The sequence below is a fragment of the Protobothrops mucrosquamatus genome, unplaced genomic scaffold (genome assembly GCF_001527695.2).
Source record: "Protobothrops mucrosquamatus isolate PMUCROS unplaced genomic scaffold, P.Mucros_1.0 scaffold1043, whole genome shotgun sequence".
In the NCBI taxonomy this organism is placed as follows: domain Eukaryota; kingdom Metazoa; phylum Chordata; class Lepidosauria; order Squamata; family Viperidae; genus Protobothrops; species Protobothrops mucrosquamatus.
In genome coordinates, this window is record NW_015387275.1 from 292878 (window position 1) to 317973 (window position 25096).

The 25096-nt window shown below is 37.3% G+C and overlaps 1 protein-coding gene across 1 annotated transcript in view; it reads left to right on the forward strand.

Annotated features, from left to right (window-relative positions):
* CUNH1orf94 (chromosome unknown C1orf94 homolog) overlaps window positions 1-24806 on the forward strand; it is a 33289-nt gene extending 8483 nt beyond the window's left edge. The window contains exons 2-6 of the mRNA XM_029284866.1: window positions 7922-8589; window positions 16336-16505; window positions 18963-19037; window positions 22055-22239; window positions 24728-24806. Coding sequence (XP_029140699.1) covers window positions 7922-8589; window positions 16336-16505; window positions 18963-19037; window positions 22055-22239; window positions 24728-24806 — 1177 coding nt within the window. The remainder of the gene's footprint in view (window positions 1-7921; window positions 8590-16335; window positions 16506-18962; window positions 19038-22054; window positions 22240-24727) is intronic.
* Window positions 24807-25096: the final 290 nt, after the last annotated feature.

Consider the following 25096-nt stretch of genomic DNA (forward strand, 5'->3'; position numbering starts at 1 on the left):
TAGGTTTCCTAAAATATATCATTACATATAAACACAGTAATAAAACCAAATATTTCCAGGTAATGAAAACTGCTGTCAACCTTGTGGCCAAAGTGAAATGTCTGTTTCACAATAAATGGGCTTTAAAAATATTGAATACATTTATGGTTAATGGCATGCTGTGATATTCTTTGCTTTCAACTTGCTGGAGACATTTCTATCAATGTACAGAATGGCTTCAGCATTTCACTCCTCAGACTAATGACCTACTCTTCATGTGGCATTTGTGATGATTTCAGATTGAGGCTCCTAGCTTATCATCCATGACTGTTCCCACAATACACTGACCCATGAAGAAAACATTACTTTTAGAACCAGCGAGGTGAGGGGAAAATGCAACCAGAAAAGATTCCTAATGTTAAATGATAGGACATTTTAACCTTAATGTAATGAAATATCACCTCAGCACAGAAATAGATGAAAGCATTTCTTAAATTTTATCCCTTTGTAACTGTGAGGATTTAAATGAAAAAAAAAAGAAAACCCTCACACTAAGCAACAGAAAATACCTTGAGCTAAGAAAACAAATCTTTATTTGTTAAAAAGATTCCAAAGTCCTTTCAAATTGAACTTGAAGCAGATCATTTGCATAAGTCAATATGTTGAAATAATTAAAGGCCACCAGATCAAGTAAAAGGGCACAAGGTATAATCTTCGCCCCAAATGCTACTACAGATGACAAATTGAAGGGACACATTCTATATTTGGCAGGAAAGTGTGGGGTAGGATCTTGATCTTGAGTTAGAGGAACCATAATGAATTGAGGACATCTACAATGTATACTTGTGCTTCTAAGGTCAGAAAAATATAAAATAAGAAAGTAAGAATCCTTTCCATTTTATTCAATGAAATTTAATCTCATGCCTCACTGGATGATAATTGGGATTTCTTTTTTTTTCTTTTTTACCCCCTTCAAGTTATGGACAGTATGGTAGTTCATTTTTCATCTCCATCAGGTCTGAATGAAGTAAAAAATATCTAACTTTAATATTTGTTCGCAATTTCAAGAAAAATCTGGCTAGTTTGCGGAACTCATATTAAGTCAGGGAAAGACAATTCAGGACGCATGTAATTCAGGATCTGTGCAAAGAAGTTGCTCCGCAAAGCCTTTTAGCATGAATGAAAGAAATGTTATAATATTTGACTCACTTGCACAACTGCTTCAAAAGCTTTCCTTGAATGTGTGTAAACTATACACTTCATTGGCCTGGCATAGTATAGAGTTACAAAGTATAGTAAAGTGTAAACCTACATACAACTAGGAACAACCTTTGAAGAAGCACAAGAGTCTTATTATAGAATTTACTGCATGCTCTGCCTTCTGCCTACTCAATACTTTTGGCAATATGAATAACTGAGATGGCTCCCACACCACAAAATGGTAACAAAAAACACCCAGGAGGTACCAGGGAATTAAAAGGATTGCATTCCCCCATTTAATATAGCTCATCTATCAATATGTCCAACGTAGTGCAGCAAGGCAGACTACTAATAGTATCCTTGCAGTTCTGCAGCTACCCAAACTTAGCAGCAAATGCCCATTGCATCATGTGGTATGTCAATGGACAGAATAGGAAAGATTGAATCCCATTTTTTTTCTTAGCTAGGACTTGATTATTTAATGTATTTATTTATTTATTTGCTGTCCATCTCATAGCCAATGACTCTGGGCAGCTTTCAGGATTAAAATCTTGATAAATAAATATATTTAAAAGAATCAAAATAGAAATCCCAATCCAGATAAAATATAGTTAAAATATAGTTAAATTCTACATACCAGGTTAGCACTTTTATCCAGGATTAAATTCTGGGAGATAGATGAAGTCCCAGAATTCTCCTGGTTGAAAACAGGATCTTTAAATTAGGTCATCTATCATTCTTCATTGTAATCTAGACTTTTCTGGATAAAGTCTAATTTTCATGAAAAGGAAGCTGCCCTTCTTTCCATGCTATAGTCAGGTTGCATCCTCCCACTCTGTCTCCCTCAAAAAAGTTACTATATAGGTTTGCTTCCAAGTGAACCTTTATTTCCCATCTTCTTATATCTGTCAAACATATCCCGCAATAACAAACAACAGTTAATAACAACCAGCAAAAAAATAGTTCTGGATCTCACAGAGTTTGAGTTGCAATGCTCATTCAAGAAGAACATTCAGGTTGGCCCCAAAGAACCTTCCAAAGGGATGGTGGATCTTCCCTTTAGCAGTGACCTCATTGCATCAAGGAAACATTTGTTTTAGACCAGAGAGAAGAAGGAGGAGGGAACCTCTATGTAGAAAGGCTCCACCTGAATCTTCCTTCAGTAATTTCATCCCATAAAGCCAGCTAGAAACAGATATTCAGCAACTTCCCTCCCAAAGATTGCTTCCAAAAGCCTCAACTGCTTTTATGTTCAAGGAGATGATCTTCACTCATACCAAATTGCTTTTGCAAAGCACCCTCTTTATTTATTATTCAAAAGCCAATTACAATATGGTCAAATAATTTAAAATGCAAAATCAGGAGAGCTTTAAACTATTAAAAGGCTTTAGGAAGAGACATGTTTCCGTTACACAAAGTTGAACCATTTGTCCATTTAACACAAAATACTATTTGCTTGCACTTTCTATTATATCAAGGAGAGCTCTTATCCACCTGCTGGTTGACCTTTCCAATTCATCTCTGATTCTGCTGCAGAGCATGGTTGGGCAACCTCCAGGCTAAACTTGCCCCTGAACCTTTTTTTATATATAGCTGATGGAAATTGTACTGTCAAAAATCTATTAATAAATGCTAAAAATAGACATATTATTTTCTGCCAACTTGAGGCAGGAAAGCTGAACACCAGGCAAACTATGTGACAGGCTTTCAAAAAAAAAAAACCACTTCCAATTACCCCAAACAATAGATAAAATAGCCCATTCAAGTAATGTCATCATATCTTTCCCCCATGGCTTTAGGACAGGGGTAGTCAACCTTGGTTCTTTTATGACTCGTGGACTTCAACTCCCAGAATTCTTGAGCCAGTATAGCTGGGTCAGGAATTCTGGGAGTTGAAGTCCACAAGTCATAAAAGAGCCAAGGTTGACTACCCCTGCTTTAGGATATACAGAGAGTATCAAAGCAATTGTCTTCTCCAGGCAGGACAAGCTGCCTGTCCCTTCTGTGAACACTTAATTCAAATGATTTGGTCTGCAAAATAATTATAAACATAACAGGTAAGATATCAGGATCAATCTCCATGGGGAGAATATTACAAGGAGAAGATTCTGCCATGCAAAAAATAAAAAAAAACACATAATAAAAGTTTTATGGTGGTTATCTATTTCATTCCCAAAGTTGGAACACTTAGAAAGCAGTTTGAGATGAAGAACTTACAGTACATCTTGGGGAAAATCCACAAGACACTTGTAATGATAAAGCAAGGAAAGTTCACCTTGGACTCCATGAAGGAAGAACAGGGTATAATGTCATTGCTCCTAATAAAAACAAACAGCCAGACATTACAAGGAATATGGAGTCACTCACCTGTGTTGCTCTCTCCCCATGAAAAATTCACTCCTGTGTTGTCTTGACATCATCACACTGTGTTTTAGTAGAAGTGAAGAAATTGTATATATACCTTTCATAAAACAGTGACCTGTAAAAGAGGAGAAGGCTACTTAAGTTGAGATATAATAATCAAGACAAAATGAACTTTGGGTCCTTGAATGAGAGGCAGAGAGATATAGGTTTTGCACCTATACATGATTTCTTTATAGGCCTCTCTACAAAAGGTAGGGGAATAGCCAATCTAGGCATCTGAAGTTAAGCACCATGTCAGCAATTTATCTGGTCCTAGTCCTCAGATCTAGAGGTAAAAGAGGTGTGCGTGTTAGTTAAGAGCAACTGTAGTAATTTAGGGATGAAGCAGAACCTTCCATTCTTTTGATGATCAGGCATGTATTCCAATCTTGTGTACCCTTTATAAGATATGGAAAAATAACAGAATAATTTGCTTGTCTCAGTTTGTGGAGTTATTTGAATAAAAATGAACAGAAAATCTGTTCAATTTACAAAGTAATAAAGGCTGTTTTAATGACATAGTGGTGCCATAATTAGAGATAATGAAGTAATATGCAGTTTACTAAGAAATCTGGCATGATATTTATATATATAGATAAGTACTTATGCAATGGGTGCTATAATACCAGCTGTTCTGTCTTCAGAGCTTATCATAAAATAAGTAAAATTTTAACAAAAATTCTGCTGGGTAATGGCAATTGACAGTGCGTGATCAAGCTGGATTGGCATTTTGGAGCAAGTACTTGTTTGTGTTGCCAGATGGTAGCATTCTATAAATCCTTACTAAGACTTCTGGGTTTCTCAAAACACTTACAACTAAAGGATTAATTACTGACCATGAAAACTTGGTTAGCCCTTTTCTGTTATGTTTGGCTCAGTTCCTTTGCTAGAGCAATTCACTTGATTTTATTCTCCAATGTCTCCTCCTTCTGGATGTAATCTGAGCTGTACTGCCTGTGTTTGATATATACCCAAGTAATAATTGGAAATTACAATAAAGTAAATTCAGGGAAATGAATTTAAAAAATGAAAATCCTTCATCACTAAACTCCAGCAGAAAATTTGTCCAGAAGGTATCATTTCAACTTCTAGAGTTGGCAATCAAAGTAGCAAATGAAGATAAATTACGGCTGGGTAAGGACCTGACTCAGTTAAACCTCCGAAGAAAGCAGAACTCTTGAAACTTGCCTAGTCTCAACAGGAACTTTTATTGGAAGGTACTGATAGCAGGATAGTTAGGTAGGATCTGAGGATTTCCCGCACAAAATGTTGCATTAAAAGAGCCCTTTCAAACCCCACCCCAAATGTCCAACTGGCTGGATTGAATCAAGCCAATCCATAGGTGTTAAAAGTGGTGTGGGAAAGAACCGATAAGGTGCCATTCTCAAGAGTATCAGGTCTCTCCCCAGCTTCTTCCCATCTGACTTGAGATAAGGCAGATGGCCAGAGGCACATTCCTTTCACACCCCCAAATAAGGTACTTCAAAGAGGATAGAACAAACCAAAGGAAGTACATTACAGAAGACCCATAAGTCCCCCCCCCATAGAATGGCAGAACCCAAAAAGGAAAGCATAAGGAAGAAATAAATTGAGGGTCTGACAGGCTGTCTAGCCTTTAATTCATGAAGTTTAGGTGAAAAAATCTAACGGGGATGGACTCAGATTTTCGATGACTACAAGGAATGCTTGAATTGTTTCAAGTAATTTAGAAGTAACATACAGTAAAGACACCTTGAAGTTAAACCTGACCCCTGGTAGCTTTATGAACATATACAAGTAATGTTCTTAACAGCAATAGTTGACCACTGCCTACTTCCAGGATGTTTTTTCAACTTCCTAGTCCAGCCTGCAGCCCTGGAATAATTTCCAGGTGCTCCCTTCCTGCTCCATCTGTCTATATTAGCCAGGTACAAGGAATAATTACAAGCCCCAAATGATGTGGAAGTACTGGTAATGGTGACTGAGAACTATGTTTCAGCAGAGATTCCTTCTCTTTCCACATGATTTATTGAAATATAATTCAACAAGTATTTCTCTTATTCCTCTGGTCATATCCAAAGTAGTAGACAGAAACATTTCCCCCCTTTTTTATTTTTACTAATTCTTATTTAATTTTAATAAAAGAGAAACAAGTTTTCTTATTTCAAAGATCATTTCAGAGAAATTGATAAGCTTCTCACTTAATTGGTTGCAAAATAGGATTATGTATTTCTTATTTTTCATGGAACAATATTTTTCCAGTTATCTGTAGCCTCTCTGGCTTCTCACATTTGTATTAAATCTCAGAAGCAGAGTTAAGATGGAAGTTAAAGTTTTTGAGAAACTGTACTATTGCCACTGCTGAGGAGGTGCTGTCCTTGGACAAATAATTGGAGAATTTCTCTTTACCCAATGTAAATTTTGAAAACAAAATATCTCAATCTATAATTTTTGAGGATTCAGAAAGGCCATTTGTGTTCTGCTTTCCTTATTAGTTATGGAATTCCTTCCTTTGGCAAATTCTTTTAAGTTCTTCATATTCATTTTCGACCCCGGGATATTCTCCCAAATGTTTTTGTATAAGACATTAAGTACCCATTCAGAGGTTATCAGCAAACACAGAATGAATCTGCAAAATAAAGCATTTAGTCCTGTCTCCAGGCCGTATCATTTAACTCAGTTTCTAATCAGCTGAAATTTAATCTTTGCAACAAGAAGCCATTTTTATCTGTGCAAATTTTCAGTAGCCCCCAGCCTCTCTCAAGATTTCCATCAAACTGTAATTTTTTAAATATGAATTAAGAGGGAAAATGCCCAGCTGGGAGGCAATACCTAGGACAGTGGTGGCGAACCTATGGCACGGGTGCCAGAGGCGGCACTCAGAGCCCTCTCTGTGGGCACGCGCGCCGTCACCCCAGTCCTAGGTCTTCAGCTGGGTTTTATAAAACCTTTCCGCTTTAGGCCTCTGCCGCCGTGTGCAAAAAAAAAAAGTTCAATCAATCAATCAATTTCAACTTCTCGCGGGAAAAAAAATATCTTGCAAGTTGGAATCGATTGATTGAACTTTTTAGTCCCATCCAGTCTGCCGTTTCCACCGCAGCCACACCCAGCCAATGGGCCACACCCACCCGGCACTCGACGAAGCATAAGTGGGTTTTGGGTTGCAGTTTGGGCACTCAGTCTCTAAAAGGTTCGCCATCACTGACCTAGGCAACCATGGTTGTTGGAGAATGCTAAGGAGGATTATTCTGGTAAGTACTTAGATGGGAGTCCTCCAAAATGTTCCAGGGATACAGACAAACAATTCCAGAAAAAACTGGGAAGATGAAAATCAATTGATATTCTTGTAAATCTCAAGAAAACTTTATGGACGTGTCCACGAAAACACCTTAACTTAAAGATAATTTTACTCAGAGGGAAATATATTGAATATGTAACAGGAACTTATGATCCAGAGCTCAAGGAAATAGAGAGATAATGCAGTGTAGTTCCATTGTCCACACTGACACCATCTCCTACCACTCTGACTGAATTATTTTATTAATTTAGCCAGCTGACAATTTGACTGGGTTCTCTTAAGAGAACACTCTTAAGAAGACCAGTTATAAATCTCATCGTTTACATATTGTGCTCTACCAGATTACTTATAATCTTGGCTAACAGGCTTTTTTGGTGAAAAGCTGAACATGTTTGCATGCCCTGTGGGAGATGGGCAGTTCAAAAATCTGATAAATACATAAATGTGCCAATGAAGAGCAAATTATTTTGCAACACAATAGACTGGGCAAACCCTGAAAATGTGTTAATTCAGAACCAGCTTAAATGGGCTGGGTGAAAAGATCCTTCATGGGAGACTTTAAGAATAATCCAGTAAAAGTGATACTAAGACTAACTTTTACCTGTATGTCAAACAAGAATTTTGTACAGTATACCACTGTAATACTATTGCTCAGCAAACTCAATTCTCACAAAGATTTGTTTTGTTGTTCTGGTAGTGGGGTTTTTGTTTCTGTTTTTATCTTTATTTTCTAAACTGTGGGAAGCTGCTGTATACCAAATTTGACCATTTGTCCACCCAACATGGTCTTCTAGTGTTAGCAATCACTCATCGAGACACTATCCCCCACTGTATCTGGAAATTCCCTAGGATAACATCTGATAGTTTTTGCATGAAAATCATGTACTCTGCTATTGAGCTGCAGCCATTTTCTTACTTAATTTGTAACATGTCATTTATTTATTTATTGGTATGTTACATTGTTTAAATTGAATTAGCAACTGAGTTCACACAGTGGAAAGATGAGGAGGAAGCCCTTAATAAATCAATCCTATATAAATGTGTCCTTTCTCTTTCTCATAGATCTTTGGAAGCCAGCATTTGCAAAGATGAAATATCTCAGCTGGTTGAGCAAGAATATCTGAGCCTTACCCAAGAGAATGCAACAGAGATAGAAATGCAAAGATCTGAAGATGAGAAAGTGGCCCCTGTTGCTTCAATTAAGGTCCCAAATAGCAAGCAGCTACTCATGCTTTCTGATGGGGACCAGGCCTCAGAGGAGAAGGATACAATGGAAAATGTCTATAGGGCACTCACTGGAAACAAAAGAGAAGTGAAGTTGAAATCTATTTGTGATGTCCAGTTGTCCACCAAGTCTACTGTCACAGGCATTTTACTCCCTGCAAAATTAATTCACAAGAATAACAAAAGTACAGAAAGTGGGAACAATACAATAGCTTCCAACACTCAAATTGCCAAGCTCTTGGCTCAACTCCCACTCAAACGTGTTGAGGCTACCAAAACTCTGGACAGTAAGTTGATAACTGAAGAAACGAAGCTCATCAAGGATCTATTGCAAAACAATGTTTTTGGATCTGTGCCCCACAAAGACAGTATCACAAGGCCACCCCCAATTATGACAATAACAGAAAGTCAAGGATCAGGTCAAAAGAAGCAACTCCCGGTGTTTGCCAAGATCTGCTCAAAAACTGAACCTGAACTTGTTGCTGATGGACTCTGTCAAAATCATGGTAAGAACTGTGGACTAACTAATATTAAATTGAGAATATTCAATAAGAACAGACCTAGGAAACATAAAATTTAATGTTGTGCTAAAATCCACCTTATAATTTCTCAAAATATTTCTTTCTCATAGGAAGAAAGTTTCACTTTACTATGTTATCCTCAGGAAGCTTTAGAATTTCTAATTTCTTCAGATAGTTTGTTTTTTAAACTTTATTTCTGGAGGTAGCTGAGAGTTCACTTCCAGTGCCTGGAAGAGGGCAAGTACCCAGAGAATATGTGCATCTCTCTATTTATCTTCCCCCTCCAACTATGCTTATTCATTCTCCCTCATAATAACAAAGCCAGTGCATACCTTTGATTTACTTTTAGAACTGAGCTAAAAGATTTTATGGATTCCCACACTCCTAGCTTTGCAAGTTGTGCTCTGGTCTGAACTCAAACTTGTCACACAACTTTCTTTAAGAGAGAGGTTGCTTTTACAAAGATACTTAACTTTGTTAGTGAACTAATCACAAACTACTCATAAAACAAGATAAAAACAAATGAAAGTTCAAAATATTCAAGTTCAGCTGTTGTATAAATGCTGCTGCAAGGTTTACAACCAACCTAATTCAGGATATTGTCCAGATAAAGGCAGTCTGGGAGCTTTAGGGTGAATTCAGCCAAGGTATCAAAGTTCAGCCTAGCACAGCAGAGCAGCCATCTTGGGACTTGAACTACTGGAGACAGGCAGGAATGCTTAATGCAAAAGTCCTCCCACTAAATAGCCAGGTGTTAATGTCAATTATGGAAGGCTGAACTAGGAGAAGCACATAAGGCAAATTCATCACCGGTGAAATTTCCTCTGTTCTTCTCTTTTTTCTTGAAGTCACCAGTGTGGGGACTACTAAATTCTCTTGTGCAGAGGAATCAATTTGACATGAAGGAGTCATCAAATTGTAATTGCCAGTTAAAAATACCGAGTACCTTAAGCTCCAGAGAGCAGCTGCCTGTCACCAAAGGTGGTACCAAATGTATTAATTTTCCTTTCTCTCAGTATTGTCCCTCAACATTGGGAGAACTGATAAGCAGAAGAAACAATGCAATCTCTAACTCCCAACATTCATTGAATGCAGATTAGTGTTCAAATTGAAGGCTTCCCTTTCAATGTGATGATTCACATCAGCGGTGCCTGCATGGAGGAGGTGACAAACTTCAAGATGGCAGCCACAGCCATGCAGTTGAAGCCCCACTCCTTTTATGTACATATAAAATATGCACCTTATTTCTCCCTCCCCCCTCTCTCCCCCCCCTCTCTCTTTGGTATAAATTCTTATTTTTATTCAAAATAATCTGAAATACAGATGCAAAAAAAAGGAAAAAGAAAAAAAAATACAAAAGAAAAACAAAATAGACAACATTACACAAAGAGAAAAAATGTGCATAAAAAGAAAAAAAAACATAATATAAATTGTCCCCCAGTTGAATACTGATAACTATATTTCAAAGATAATAATGCTCCCCTTGCAAGCAGGCAGACAATTTATAAATTTCTACAACACTGCTTACTCAACTCACTTGACCTGACATCTGTCTTTTTTATGTGTGTGTATGTGTGTGTAACAGAACAGAATAACAAAGTTGGAAGGGACCTTGGAGGTCTTCTAGTCCAAGCCCCTGTTCAGGCAGGAAACCCTATACCATTTCAGACAAATATTTGTCTAATCTCTTCTTAAGAACTTCCAGTGTGTTCCACTGATTAATTGTCAAGAAATTTCTCCTTAGTTCTAGGTTGCTTCTCTCTTTGATTAGTTTCCATCCATTGCTTCTTGTCCTGCCTCCAGGTGCTTTGAAGAAGAGCTTGACTCCCTCTTCTTTGTGGCAAACCTTGAGATATTGGAACACTGCTATCATTTCACCCCCTAGTCCTGCTTTTCATTAAACTAGACATACCAAAATCCAGCAACCATTCTTTATATGTTTTAGCCTCCAGTCCCCTAATCATCTTTGTTGCTCTTCTCTGCACTCTTTCTAGAATCTCAACATCTTTTTTATTTGCTGTTTCTTTTAAATAATTTAAATCCCTCTAGCTGTATATTCCATTTATGGGTTTCATCCTACCAAGTTTCCATAATGGCAACAATATCATATCTGCCCTTACTTAAATTTCTAATCCACCCTGTTTATTCCTCATGCTCTGTGCATTGATGTATAGACATTTGAGTCCTTTTTGACTGACCCTGTGTTTATTTTCTACATAACCTGTTTTGTGCCTAAGTTCCTCTACTTCCTTACCATCTGTTTAGTTAGTGCAAATCAAAAGCTTGATTTTCCTTGACAGCAATGTTGATATTCTTACCCCCACAAACATCTGTTACAAGCACTAATAACCCTATTAGTTTTAGATTGCTGGGGACAGACATTTTCTGTATCAATTACCTCTCTGTCCCCATTGTTTAGTTTAAATGTTTCTCCAGAAAATCCATGAATTTAATGCCAAGGAACTCAGTCCCTTTCTTTGATGGATGCAAACCATCTCTTTTGTACAGTTTTTCCTCGAACCAGCTGCAGACATTGTGACTAATATAACCAAAGTCTTCCGCTTTACACCACTCCTTTAGCCACACATTGAATTCAAGTATATGCTGGCCTTTTCCTTTTTGTTCCTTATAAACAAGTAAAACCTCTGAAAATGTAAGTCTACAGCCTATCCTACTAAGTTCTTGTCCAAGTTCTGGAAATCATTCTGCACAGAGAGTACATCTTTTTGGGACAGATCATTTGTGTCAAAATGTATAACAGCATCAACATCACAGGTCTATACATATGTTGTACATAGTATGTTTTAGGTGTGTGTCGTGTATGTGTTTCACTTTGAGAGCGGGCAACTAAATTTCATTTTTGATGTGTGCCCACAGTAAAAAAATGACAATAAAGTTTATCTTATCTTATCTTATCTTATCTTATCTTGTCTTACTGGCATTCTTGGCTATCTTTAAAATACACCTCTTGTAGCACCTGGCAAACACCTGACCTCTTTCAAAACCTCCACACCCTTTTCTAAATTGACATCTCTTACAATTGTATGTATGACTGTGTATATAATCATAGGTAAAACCAATAGCAAAATTAAACTTCAAACCTCTCTGTCTATTATTGTATTTCACTTGCAGAAAGTCCATAATGGCTTCTAGTCTACTATTAGCCACCACAATCATTGTCTGACATGCACCTTATTTCTGTAAGCCACCTGGAATCACTGTGAATTGGGCAGCCGTGTAAATTAGATAGATAGATAGATAGATAGATAGATAGATAGATAGATAGATAGATAGATAGATAGATAGATAGATAGATAGATAGATAGATAGATAGATAGATAGATAGATAGATAGATTGATTTAGGGGTTTCAACCACATGACTATGGCTTTCATCTTGATATTTGTGACACCCTTCTCTGTGGAAACCTCTGATTTATCTCATCAATCCAGTTTGGGAAATCAATCTGATCATTTCCAAATTGAATCTTTGCCCTGGTGACTAATCTAGTAAAGGGAGGTTGAATTACCACTTTATCTGAACAGGTAAATAAGGATATGGATAATTGGAAAGGAGGACATGCTAACTGGTTCACTTTCTTGGTGTCTGTGACAAAAAAAAATTACAGTGAAACATTGCAAAGCAATGTTTTTAGGCTTCTGTGCTCATGAAATTAATTTTTCCCCATATCAGAAAAACTGGATTTTCAGTTGCAATACCTTTCTAGCAAACTGTCTTTGTTTTATGTATGTAATTATTAATTTTTTAGGCCACCCATCTCCCCTAAAGGTTACTTTGGGCAGTTTATTTGTTATAAAACAAATACATGATTAAAACATTAACACTAGGCAGAATAAAATGTTTCAAAAATGTTTCTTTTCAAGAACACATGCTAGTGTTAATACAGAATCACTGATAGTGCACTTTTCAAATTTCACCTTAGAAATATATACCATGTTGTGTGATCCACAGACCTGGGGACTACACAGACAATATATGATTTTAAGACTATGCTGCTGGATGAGGACATGAGGAATTTTATAATCCTAATTGGCTGCCCAAAATGTCTCCCTCTTGGGAATCCCTCAGCCATCTCCTCAGGCCATGACATTTAATTAAAGTAATTTTGGAATTTTTTTTTGTCTTCCAGCAAGCAATCCATCTGCTGGAAGACTAAAAGTACCTTCCAAGAAAGAATGTATTTAGAGAATACTGAGTATTCTCCTCAGGAATAAGAGAAAGCAAGATGTCTGAGCAAGGAATTTTCCCGCCTTTTTGTTGTTGTTATGGCAGCCTTAGCATGAGAGGTGCAGTCTGGCTTTTGATGCTGCTTTCTTTTTCCAATCCAGGAACAAAAGTGGCTCTTATTTAAAAATATATACTATCAATCTATTGTAGGAGATGTTTGGACAAACATGCAGTCCTGTTTATAACTATGTAAATGATACTATACCTCCACTGGCATTGGCCATGCAATTTTTATTTTCATAGAATTTCAGGGCTTGGCCAAGAACTTTTTGAATAATGTCTCTTGAAAGATCATGAGGGTTTTTTTCCCCCAGAATTTACATAAGTCTTTTCCAGAACTGGCAGCTTCAAACTTAAACACTGGATAAAAAGCTGCTGGGAGTCAGATTTATTGTTGTTGTAATTTTGTTACTTATGTCTTGTCAGCTATGAAAATCAGGTTAAATGTATTTGTCATGAGATTCCATCAAATAACTTTACCATTTTTTCCTTGGCAACTTTTCATATTTGGGGAAATTTTACAAGCCTCATCATTAAAGCCAAGCAGAAACATTTTCTATTCCATGGTTTGGAGGGAAAGAAGTTGACCTGCCACCTATCCATTCCATGTGGGACAATTTAAAATTGAGATTTTAGGAACAAGTTGAATTTGATTCTCCAAACTAGACAAGTTGTCAGCTGAGTCAGCTTGATTTTCTTTGAGAAATCCAAGTTCTTTGTGGATATCAGAATATTAAACCTTACCAACTTGATATACCTACTGTTTTTCCTGACACTTTTTTGGGAAATAATTTCCAAATGTTTTAAGCACATTTATTTTAAGGTTTGATATTGAAAAGCACCCATATGAGGAGTTTCCCCCCCCACTTACAGAAATGTATTTAGAGTTCTTCTTTTTTAGATAATCCGGAAATAGTGCTTCCTTAAATTAGAGTATTTCATTCTTAATCTACTATGCAAGATTTGCCTTGTTTCAAGTATTTTTTCCCTGAGTACATGGCCTCCAGACAGAATCACTTATATTTCAGGAGAAGTCAGTTCTATTTATTTTTAGTCTAACCTTTTTTTTATTAAGTGACAATTTCAAAAGTGCTTTGAAAATTAAGTCATCTTGCAATATAGTCCTCATAGTTGTTTGTTGGCTATTATTATCATATTATGATTTGGATCATAACCTGTAACAGGATGTCATCATCCCAGGAGCATCATATCAGCATATCCAGCTGATATCTCCCATCATCTATCTACTTTCCTGGTGAGAATTTGGCAAGTCAGAGACAGTCTTTTAAAGTTTTCCATATTGGGAAGCAGATTCCACAAGAAAAGTACCACTAAATTTTAATGTGATATGTTATAATAACAAAATTATGCAAGTTTGCCTGTTTTTTTCTCCCCTCCTGTTTATACTCCAGTGAATCATGGAGGATCTGGTTTTGGTCTCTTCCTAATGCTACCTCTTTTCCTTGGGCTTCTGCTTTTTTATTTTTATAATAGCTTCTGAAGGCCATTTTTGTAATGGCCTCAGATCCATCTCCATGGCTTTCCACAGAGTACTTAATTTTCACAGTCTAGGAATGATTCTATTTTCAAATATTCTTTGGGTTCTCAGACCTCATGATCTTTAGCAGCTGTTCTCAGGGCCTTTGCTGATGGTGTTCTGTAGTTGGTCTAACATTTTAAAAGGGGATCCAATTTTCCTTCTAGTTCCATGCTGGTTTTATTAGTGCCAATAGATTTTTTTTTATTCTAGTCTGTTGGAGGCATTCATAAAAACTTACCATTAGCTTTCTTACATGCTTTTTATATCCTACAGTATTTTTATACCCAGAAAGGTCTTATTGATTGACATGCTTTGGCTATATTGTCACAGAAAGCAATACAGTTCCAAAGTTTCTTTAACATAGTCTGTTGAAAGAAGGTTGAATAAAATTGCAGGAATTTCTGTAACATGATTCCCCCCCCCCTTAGAATTCAACTCATCTTCCAAGTTCCTACACTGAAAAATTTTTCAACCTCTTATTTGTGGTTTCTGAGTGAACTGGTGATAAAGCTGTTGTGGTCCCTGATAAAAAGGAGAAAGATCAACCATAGAAAATGTGAAACATTCTGTGGTTCTAAGATTTCCTTGCACTTTCCAACATGTAAAGATACTTATATGTTATTCCTACTAGAAAATGTTTTATCTTCTGCACTAGAGATCTGTCGTTTTTCACCAGAGTTCAGATTACCAGTTATCCTGGATACAACATTGAATACAAAGATAACCTTTTCATCTACAATGAAGGAGTTAAAACAGAAATTCCCAACCATTTTGGCTAGTAAGAATATTTGGAATTTTGAGAGCATGTCATGTGCAGTCAAACAAAATGGCTTCAGGAGGAGTGCCTATTCAAAAATTACCTGTCATCATCTAATTTACCCAAAGACAAACAGGTGAAATTTCTCCTGTCACTCCAAGATGTTTTTTAGTCCTACCATCTCAATAGACTGTTTATTCATTGGAATAGACAGATACTCTTCCAGATAAAAGCTAGAATTGTGGCTGTCCAGCATTGTAGTTTTCCAGAAAAGTCTGTGGGACCCAAATCTTTTCTTGGAAATAAAAATATGTTGCAGGGTTTATTCTACAACAAAAGCTTTCTTAAAAAAAATTCTGGCCTGTACCAAAACAGATGTTCCTGTCCATGACTATGTTGGCATCCACAGTGGGAGACTTCACAATTAAAGGGAGGGCATCATCATAATAGGAGTATTACATAATGAATTAGGACTGGTTCATGCAAATTGAGGGTTTACAACGTTGGTTTGATAGCACGTAGAGCCAGCTCAAGGGAAGTGAGTCTGGTAAGAAAAGATGAAGTTCACACCTACTTCAGAAAAGAAAGCTACATTTCTAGAAAACCATGACACCTTGGTGTGCACTGAGGCCTCCTAGAGATAGATCAAGATAGTGGCTTCTTTTTACTTGGGCATGAAGCTCCTGCTGGCATTTTAATAGGAACCAGAAGTGTAAGGCGCACTCTGTGCTTTTGTTCTGCCTTATGTTCCACAGTACAGATGAATGTAGGAACTGGTCTTCCATGTTTGAGCATAGAAGTGATCAAACCTGTTAGTTTGTCATGGGAAGGATGAAGGGGCAGTTCAAAATTGCAGGAATCATGCAGAAGAGAAGAATGCATGTGATCTGGAGAAAGTCTAGGTCCTAAGGCAACTGGTGTGGGAGGAAGTAGGCAGCTTCTGTCCTCAAGAATGGAGGAAAGAACATCTTTAGCTTGCAAGTCTATGTGCAATCTCCTGGGAGTAAATTCCATAGTATCTCATAGGCGCTTTCTTCTAAAGAGATCAATATAAGATGAAAACAATTGTTACCTGGTTTTCAAAAGATATCTGCATTGCAAATACAATGCCGTATACAATTTAGAAAAATAAACTAAAACAAGAATCTGGTATTCCAGGATATGACACTGTCTTGTATCTTTCACAGCAACTTCAACAGCTATCGATAAGAACAATCTTAAATACAGCGGGAATGTGTTTACCCCACGATTTCCAACAACTTCAACTACTACCTCATTGAAGCAACCAATGTGGCTGAGTTTGAACTACCCTCCACCTACTGTTTTTCCCAACCACTCAAGTTTCCCTCAGTATCAGGTAACAGTGGCACATATACTTATTGTGTAGTAGAGTTATTTCTAAGGAACCAGTAAGTCTCTGTACAGAGCTGGAAGGAAGGAAATTAGAAGAGGAATCAGCATTATTGGCATTCTGGAAGCACAAGAAAATGAAGGATTTTTTCAGTAGCAAGATAAGCCATATATAATCCTTTCTCTAAAATACCTTGTCCCCTGAAGCACGGATGGCTCTAACACTCATGACCTTCTTGAAATAGGTGGAAACATGGGTCTTCTGGAAGACCAATGGGGATGAATTGTATATAGCAGAACAATCTTCCCAAATTCTATAATTAGAGTCCTGTATTTAGCAGAGACAAAGCAAGAGAGTTAGGATAACTACTCAGAGGGTATATCCATTAAGGAGAGAGTAGCATAAGTTTAGTTTAGTAAAGTTCTGCTAAATGATGGCATTGTTTTATGCTATTCTTGGGAGGTACTTACAGATGATGATGATGATGATGTTATCAGTGTACAGCATATGCTGTCTGATGCAAGAGAATAGCTTAATTTAGCTACAATCGAAAACCTTTGTTCAGATACATAGAATAGGAAGCAAATGCAAATGGACCTTCCACAAAAGAAAGTTGTATGATTTCTTACATGCCTTCAGTAGGTTATAGATTACTTTGCACTAAGTTACAGTAACATTAATACTCATGATATTAATTTCAATTATTATGGATACAATCTTCTGCTTCTGGGAGATCAGATCAGGGATTAAAGAACTGGTTAACTACTATTCTTGATAAGGTTTTTACTGAGGATGGGCCAATTTAAGTCTGGATCCCACTTCACTCTTCCCAATTGCAGCTGGCTGCTTCAGATATTAAAGAGCTGCAACCCTGAAAACATTTCCAAATAAGGAATATTAAAGATGGACACACAAGACAGGGTGATAAAAACTGAGGTTGTTGGGAATCCAAAGCAATCCCAATTTTCTGCCATGCCATCAGACTTGGAAATATTCAAGCAATTTTCTTTCTTATACACTTGCTTGGCCATTGTGAGAATAGACTACCATACCAGACAGGTTAGGTGTCCAGTCCAGTAGAGTACTGCTTTTGTTAAGGATGAGGAGCATTCCCGGACCATTGTGGAGAAACCTCCAGGTCTCAGCATCTCCTGTCTGCATTTGCCAGGAATAGGACACTACCAACAGTTTTTTCTGGGAAAAACACTGCTAATAGGTCAAATATAATTGGAGAAGGCAAGGGGTCCTGAAGGTACCAAGGTATTAGACTATATATTACTTTATAGGTTAAAGCCAGCATCTGGCCTACTGCATCTGGTATCAAAGGCTAGGTAGGTTCAGGTATTCTCCAGGAAATTCTAAGAAATCAAAACAACACAGTAAAAGAAAGCAATAATAAATCACTTTTATGTTGCCTAAAAATCTGCTTATCTTGTCTGAAGGGAAAAGAAGTCAAGTCAATATGAGGATATCTTGACTTGCACCTCACCATGGGAAATGTCCTCCCTATGAAGAGGAGAGTGACACACAGAATATTTGTTTCATTTCGATGTTATAAATCTGCTTCTTGCAGGGATTTCACAGTCCCAATATTCAGATGCCATAGTGTCTGCTCCCATGATATATTTTTTTATACACAAATCAACTTTTGATTCATTGGCTAGAGCAATTTTTAATTGGTACCACTGCAGACCACTGACAGTGAGTTCATCTTTGGAGGTTGTTAGTTTACGTTTGAAGGGCATGAAGACAAAATGATTAAAGATGTCCTTTCTTTCTCACAATGTAACTCTTTTTAAACTAAGTCATACTATTTTATTCTTCATTACAGAAAGTAGTTCTTACTTCTGTGGGTGATTTTGTTATATTGCTCTCTGTAAATTGTTTTTGTGACCATAGTTGTGGTTGCCTGTATTTGAAATTCATGTCAAAATGAAAGCAAATCCCATAGATTTCTAAAGCCCCATAGTGAAAAATCTCTCCCACTGCTCCTTGTCTAGGTATTCTTTTAATAAAAATCTCTCACATTGTCAGCAACGGAAAGGAAATGATTTATAACTGCTCAAGGGCTTGTCTAAATTCCCCCAGAATGAAGATGAGGTGGAGGGTTTAGTATTGTTTATGATGCCCCATTGAACTCATGTTCTGCCTCTTTTTCCCTTGATTCATTTTCCAATAGTTGGAAAATTGGTTTTAGAGAATGGAGGGGGATTTTTCAGCTTTCTCTTTGAGGAGTGCTATCACTGTGGGAGCTTGGAGGGGGAATTCTAAATTATTCTACAGTTCCTAGGACGGGAGTCTAAATTATTTTTGGTTTGATTGGATTGGTTTGTTCTAATGTTTGAAGAATCATCTTAATAGTTTCCTCTTTATTTACTCCTTTGTTTATTATACTGCATTTTGATTGGGAATTTCAGAACATTACATATTATAAATGGTTTTTCTCTTCTTCATTTTGAACAGAGTTTGTATCAGCAAAGGGCACGGATCCCATACCAGCAAACTTTACATCCTCAACTAGGGTGCTATTCCAGACAGGTACGGTGGAAGTTCTGTAAGTCACCTGTAGCATAAATTGGGTGAGGGACTGTAAATCTGAGAAGATCTCTGTGGCTTTGAGCCATTCCATCTCACTCAACCGCCATCTTTTAATTGGAGGGACATTGGCAGTAAATCCCTAGAGACATAAGAAGGCTCGCCCTGTACTTGGAGTTTGCCTCGTTAGAGAACCACCCAGCCACTCCTGTGATGCATACAGCATCTTGGGACAATCAGTTTAAAGCAGCGAGTTATATAGTATAAATGAGAACTACTTAGAAAATATTACAATACAGCTCTTTTATTTCCGCCCCTTCCCAAAATCTGCAATAGCCCAATGTTCCATTCAGCTATTGCAGGCTGAAATATATTAATATATTCCCCTATCATTTTTTGTTTGTTTGTTTTCCTGCAACCAACTGATAATTTGAACTGCTTACATCTTCTAGAGAAATCTGCTCTATTTCTGCATGCTTAGGGATTTCTTTAATTCAATAAAAGGAAATTGCTACTTTCTTAAGAGACCCAGGTGTGAGATAAGCAGGGTCTGACCTCTTTAATATCTGGATGGCTGATCACTGAAAATCCCAAAGTTATACAGGGAACTAGACTGGGAAATCAGAAAATAAACATTATAATGCCAATCTACTCCCCTATTGCTGCTAAGAAAAATACATGGATGTATGGATGAATACAATAGTCACCAATTTGATCTGACCTTTTCCCCTGCCAAAAGGAATTTCTTTTTCAGGTTTTGAATCTGTAGATAGATGGCCTTTCATAAAACACTCTGCATAATCAACCCTAAGCCATGAAGTTAGGGCTTCTCAAGAAAGTTGGGGATAAAATAAATAATTACATTAAGTAAACTATAACTTTAAAGGCAAGGATGTAAGATTGTGTCACTTTTACCATTCCTAAAAAAGCTTAACAACTTAGTCTAGATCTCCCAAATATATGAAAGAGGGATAATATATGAGCTGCTTGGAAATATGTATTATTTTTCATAATCCAGAAAGATGAGTTGCATATATCTTGATTAATATATGCAGAAATTGTACCATGGTTCATTTTTTTTAGTTCATTTTCTTTTAAAAAATATTTCCACCCACATGCTCCTGGTAGATTTTCTAAGTACTAACCTGAGAACAAGGGGACACAAGTGAATAAGTGCTAAGTTACATTTCTCCCTGGATTTAAGAATTCTAAATAATTAAGCATTTATTATGGCTACCCACCTCAAATACATGGCTCTGGACAGCTTTGTTCCTGAAATGGAAATAAAACCTTCAAGCTCAATAATCCGCACATAGATCTTGGGCAACCTGTATATTCCCCCCCAAAAAAATTCTTTTAATTTGATGAAAGGAAATTTGATTTATAAATGACTTTTAAAGGAAAAACGACTGAAGAAATTTTGGGGAAGTCCTCCTTGCAACGGGGTGGTGGTAGCAGTGATGTGTGTGTGTGTGTGTGTGTGTGTGTTTCCAAGTTGGGAAATTAAGGCACCCAGAGAGACTTCTGAGACTGAAGTTGTAAAACAGAAGCCTCTTCACAGGGGAAGAAAACTGAAAGCAAGGCTGCTTTCAACACAGCATCCATATAAAACTGCAACTTTCATTACATTGCAAATGGCAAAAGCACAGTTTCATACAGCCTCTCCCTCTCTCTCCCTCCCCCACAAAGAGAAAGGTTTGATTGAGAAGAATAATGCAAAGAAGTTGGCAACATGCATTTGGACTGGATATAGACTGATTTGTGTATCTTCAGTTGATGCACCTGGATCTTTTTATTTTCCTCTTATGGTTGTAAAACTGGGAAGTTTCTTCCCAGGCTTAACTTTATTTTCTCCATGTATTCAGTGGTAAAAGGAGCAAAAACTCTCCCAGAAAACATTCTATTTTGTATTCTTTGCACTTGAGAATTCTAATCTTCCCAAACTGCTTTGAGGACAAAGGGAAAAGAGAAGGAAGTGGACATTCATATTCAAGCCTCTATTTGATGTGGAGATTGCTGGGTCACTTTAGAGCAGGAGTGTCAAACTAAAGCAGGAGTGTCACGCTAAAACCGCACCCACCTCATTGCCAGCAATGGGAAAAAAGTTGCGGTACGTCGTGACATGTCACATAACATCAAGAGTTTGACACCCATGCTTTAGAGTTTGCCTGCCTCTCTTAGCCCATCCCGCATTTCAAGATTGTTATTATGGGGATGAAATGTATGCTTCCCATACCATGAAATGTATGGTTAGGAAGTAAAGGATATTTCTGCCTGTTCCACCAAGTCGCATAGGGTAGGTATCCGCCAGGTCCCCTGTTTGAAATAATGCCACCTAATGGGGCCTAGAGGGTGAGTGACTTCTCTGACCTGCCCATCGAGCAGTTTAAAAGCATGCAAATGCAAGTAGATAAACAGGTATCACTTCAGTGGGAAAATACCAATGACATAAAGAGAAACTTCCTGACAGTTAGAACAATTAACCAGTGGAACAACCTGCCTCCAGAAGCGGTGAATGCTCCAACACTGGAAGTTTTTAAGAAGAGACTGGACAGCCATTTGTCCGAAATGGTATAGGGTTTCCTGCCTGAGCAGGGGGTTGGACCAGATGACCTCCAAGATCCCTTCCAACTTTATTATTATTATTATTATTACATGAAAGGAACCTCCTCAGGAGTCTTTTGGGTAATGGTGATGTCACTGGCTAATCCTTTCAAGCTGGGAAAGGATGGCAGGTAAGCCTGTTCTGTGATGTTTCTAGCAATTTTCATCCCCAGTCTCACTTGCATGTTGATTATATTTTGGATGTTGCTGAGGGTTTTTTTTTTTACTCTTAGGGGGATTTATTTTATTTGCTTTTCTTTAGGGTAGTATTTCAGAATCACATATTGTGAGGGGGTGATCAAATAAATAAATAGATGGGTGGGTGGGTGGGTGGATAATAGGCCAGATCAAATGGGAATCTTTCTACATTCATAGACACAGCCATTACATCGTATTTTTTTCTTCCTGTTCTACAGGTAACTCCTTACAACCCACAACAAATCTTCCGCTCACCTTACACACCTGTCCTTAGCTACATCCCTTTGGTTCAACCTGGTTATTCTTATCAGCAAAGGAATCCAACCAAAGCTTCTAGTAGTGTTCGCGATCCTCCAGCAATGGCAGGGGATGGGCCTCAGTATCCATTTTCTGCTTCTTATGGGTAGGCAGCCTACCACACTTCCTCCTTTAATGTATTTGTGTGCATGTGTTGTGTGATAGGAGAGTGTCCTTAATTATCAATTTGTTCTGCCATTACCACTAAAACCCTTTGACAGTTTACAAATTATTTTAACCATTAAGGGTTAAAATAACTTTGTGGAACATAGGGAAAATTGACGTAGATTTTTATAACATAGGTAACTCAAAAATGGGATTTAAAACAGATTTACTTATTTCTAACATTATCTATAACCCATCAATTGTTGCCTTTTTGGGTCCTAAATTTATTCTGAAACATGTTTCCCCAACATGATATGTTCATATAATTCCGCAGCTAGTATGTTGAGCATTCCTCTGGGCTGGCTGGGGGATTCTGGGAGTTGGAGTCCACACATCTGAAATCTGCCAAGCTTGAGAAACACTGTTTTGACTGAACCTTCCACCAGCACTTCCCAATTTCCTCTCTCCAGCTGTCTCCTCTGATTGGAGTATAATCCAGTAGGACGTGACCCATCTTTGACTGGCAGTTTCCCCCATCCAATCATTATCCAGCTTTTGCAGTATTAGTATGAACATGTCAGTGTCGTTTTGATCAGTATAGGGATTGCTACCTTTCACTCAAGTTTGAAATTTATTCAGTTGGGATGGCGGATAGATTCTGAAATTGGGAGAATGGTTGTGTACAGATACTTTATCGCTTTTCAAGGAGAGGGAAGCAGGATTCAGGATTTCTTCGCCTTCAATAAAAGATTTTGGGAGATTATGAAGGGGGTTTATGAAGGAACAAGGAAGAGCTTCATCTATGGCTTTTTTTCAAGGTCACTGTAATAGCAATGGAGTTCTTTGGGTTGTTCCCGCTATCCTTTTCCTTTCAGATAAATTTGCAGGTACGGAATAATAAGAATTACAATAGTAGTGTTGATGAGTTGGCAGTTTTTAAAAATGAGAAGGGAAGAAGCCACCTACTTTGCATTTCAAATCCCCTTTCTTTTTCCTTAAAAAGCACTCTAAAAATAAGAGAAGATTACAAATGGGAAAATATAGGGAGAAAAAAATAGGAAAAAAGATCAGAGGGGAAAAAAAGTGTGTATGTGGGGGCGGGGTGGTGGGGGAAAGAAATGACCCTGATCCTGTTTGCTATTTCATGCAGAAAATGGCTTGCCCTCTCTAAATTGGGTGTTTCTTGGCCCAAGATCATGTTGGCAATTGATCTAACTAAATAGGGCAAAGAAGAGGTGGATGCAGATCCCATAGGAATTGTCTGCTCTTAAACTCATAATATTGCAGAGATGACCTTACTGTTATACACAACTCAAAAATGTTGTGAGAAGTAGATTCCAAAACAGCCTTCTAAAAACACTCGGGAAGGGCTATTGGCTAATAGTATCCAGGAATGCTAATTGGTTTTATTTCCTTAAATGTCTCAGTCACTTTCCATTCCTTCTGCTCTTTCCACCAACCTGGGATTTCCTTCTAAAACATGACTTTTCCCCCTCATTCTGATCCAAAACCTGACCTAATTCTCTTAGTAAACCATAATAAGATATTCTTTTTTAAAAATGTGATATTTACATCCAACCGTTATTTGTCATCACAATATGTATACAAGGCCACTGTGGTTTCTTCAACCAAACATAGCTTTAAAACTGCTGACTTTACACTATGTAAAGTACTAATACTAACAATATTATTAGTACCAACAAAGACTATTATTATTACAGGTATGACTGCAATAGAACCTGCCCATTATGGTCACATATTGCAACAGTAGTTAGGTAAAACATCTCACCTAACACCCTCCCCCATCCCTGCTCTTCTCAATGAATTGTCAAACAGATGTGTGTGCCATTAACTGGAGTATAGGATGTGTGTGTGTGTGTGTGTGTGTGTGTGTGTGTGCAGGCTCTTGGAGGCTGAGCACAGGTTAAGGATCACCTGTCCTGGTTCTCCCAAAGCCTTTCCCGCCCCCTGAGATGCCCTGTGCTCTGCTTTCTGCCCCTTGAGTACCCACAGCCCATTTCCCACTCTCACCAAGTCCTCCCACCCCAGCAGGCCAAACACCCTCCTCCTTATTTACTATTTGAAGAGCTCTGAGGCCTTCCAGAGTGTTGGAATGGATTGTTTCTTTGCATGGCCAAATGGTGCAATTCCAGAAGCAGCCGCCATTTTGTTCCAACAACAAAATGGCGACTGTGTTCGGGTCATCAATGTGTGGACCGAGTACAAAGTGCTCCTTTTCACTACCTAATGATGTTTGCACGAGATTGCAGAAGTAATAGTTTTCATTTAATAATTTATTAATTTGTATAATAATTTATTATTTCATTTTCTATTTTATTTATATTTTTACATACTACTAATAAGAATACTATTAAATATTAAAAGAGATTATTCAATAAAGTTTCATAGTGGGGTCTGTATATACACTAACAATAAATCTGCTAATTGTTCAATAAATTACTATTTAAAATTCATTCTTTTATCCTCAGGTTCACATCTACCACAGCAGCTCCTGTCAGGTCAAATCCTTATTTCTCTTCTAATGGAAGTGGTGGCAACAATTATTAGAACATTTAACATTTTGTTTTATTAGTTTTGTTATTTTCCTGGAAATATGGACAATTTAGAAATATTTTTAAAATTCTTATAATTGGACATTTTGCTCCAAAGTTAAGGAATTCAGATCCAAATCACATGTGTAATTTTAGGGCTAAAAGATAGGCACTCATCCAAAAGAGCAACATTTTATTTAGCAAGAATGGATAAACATTTCAGCACTTTTTAAAAGAAATATATTTTTTAAGACAAGACAGATATTTTTAAAATTTTTGTTAAAATGACAAATATCTTTGCTGCTT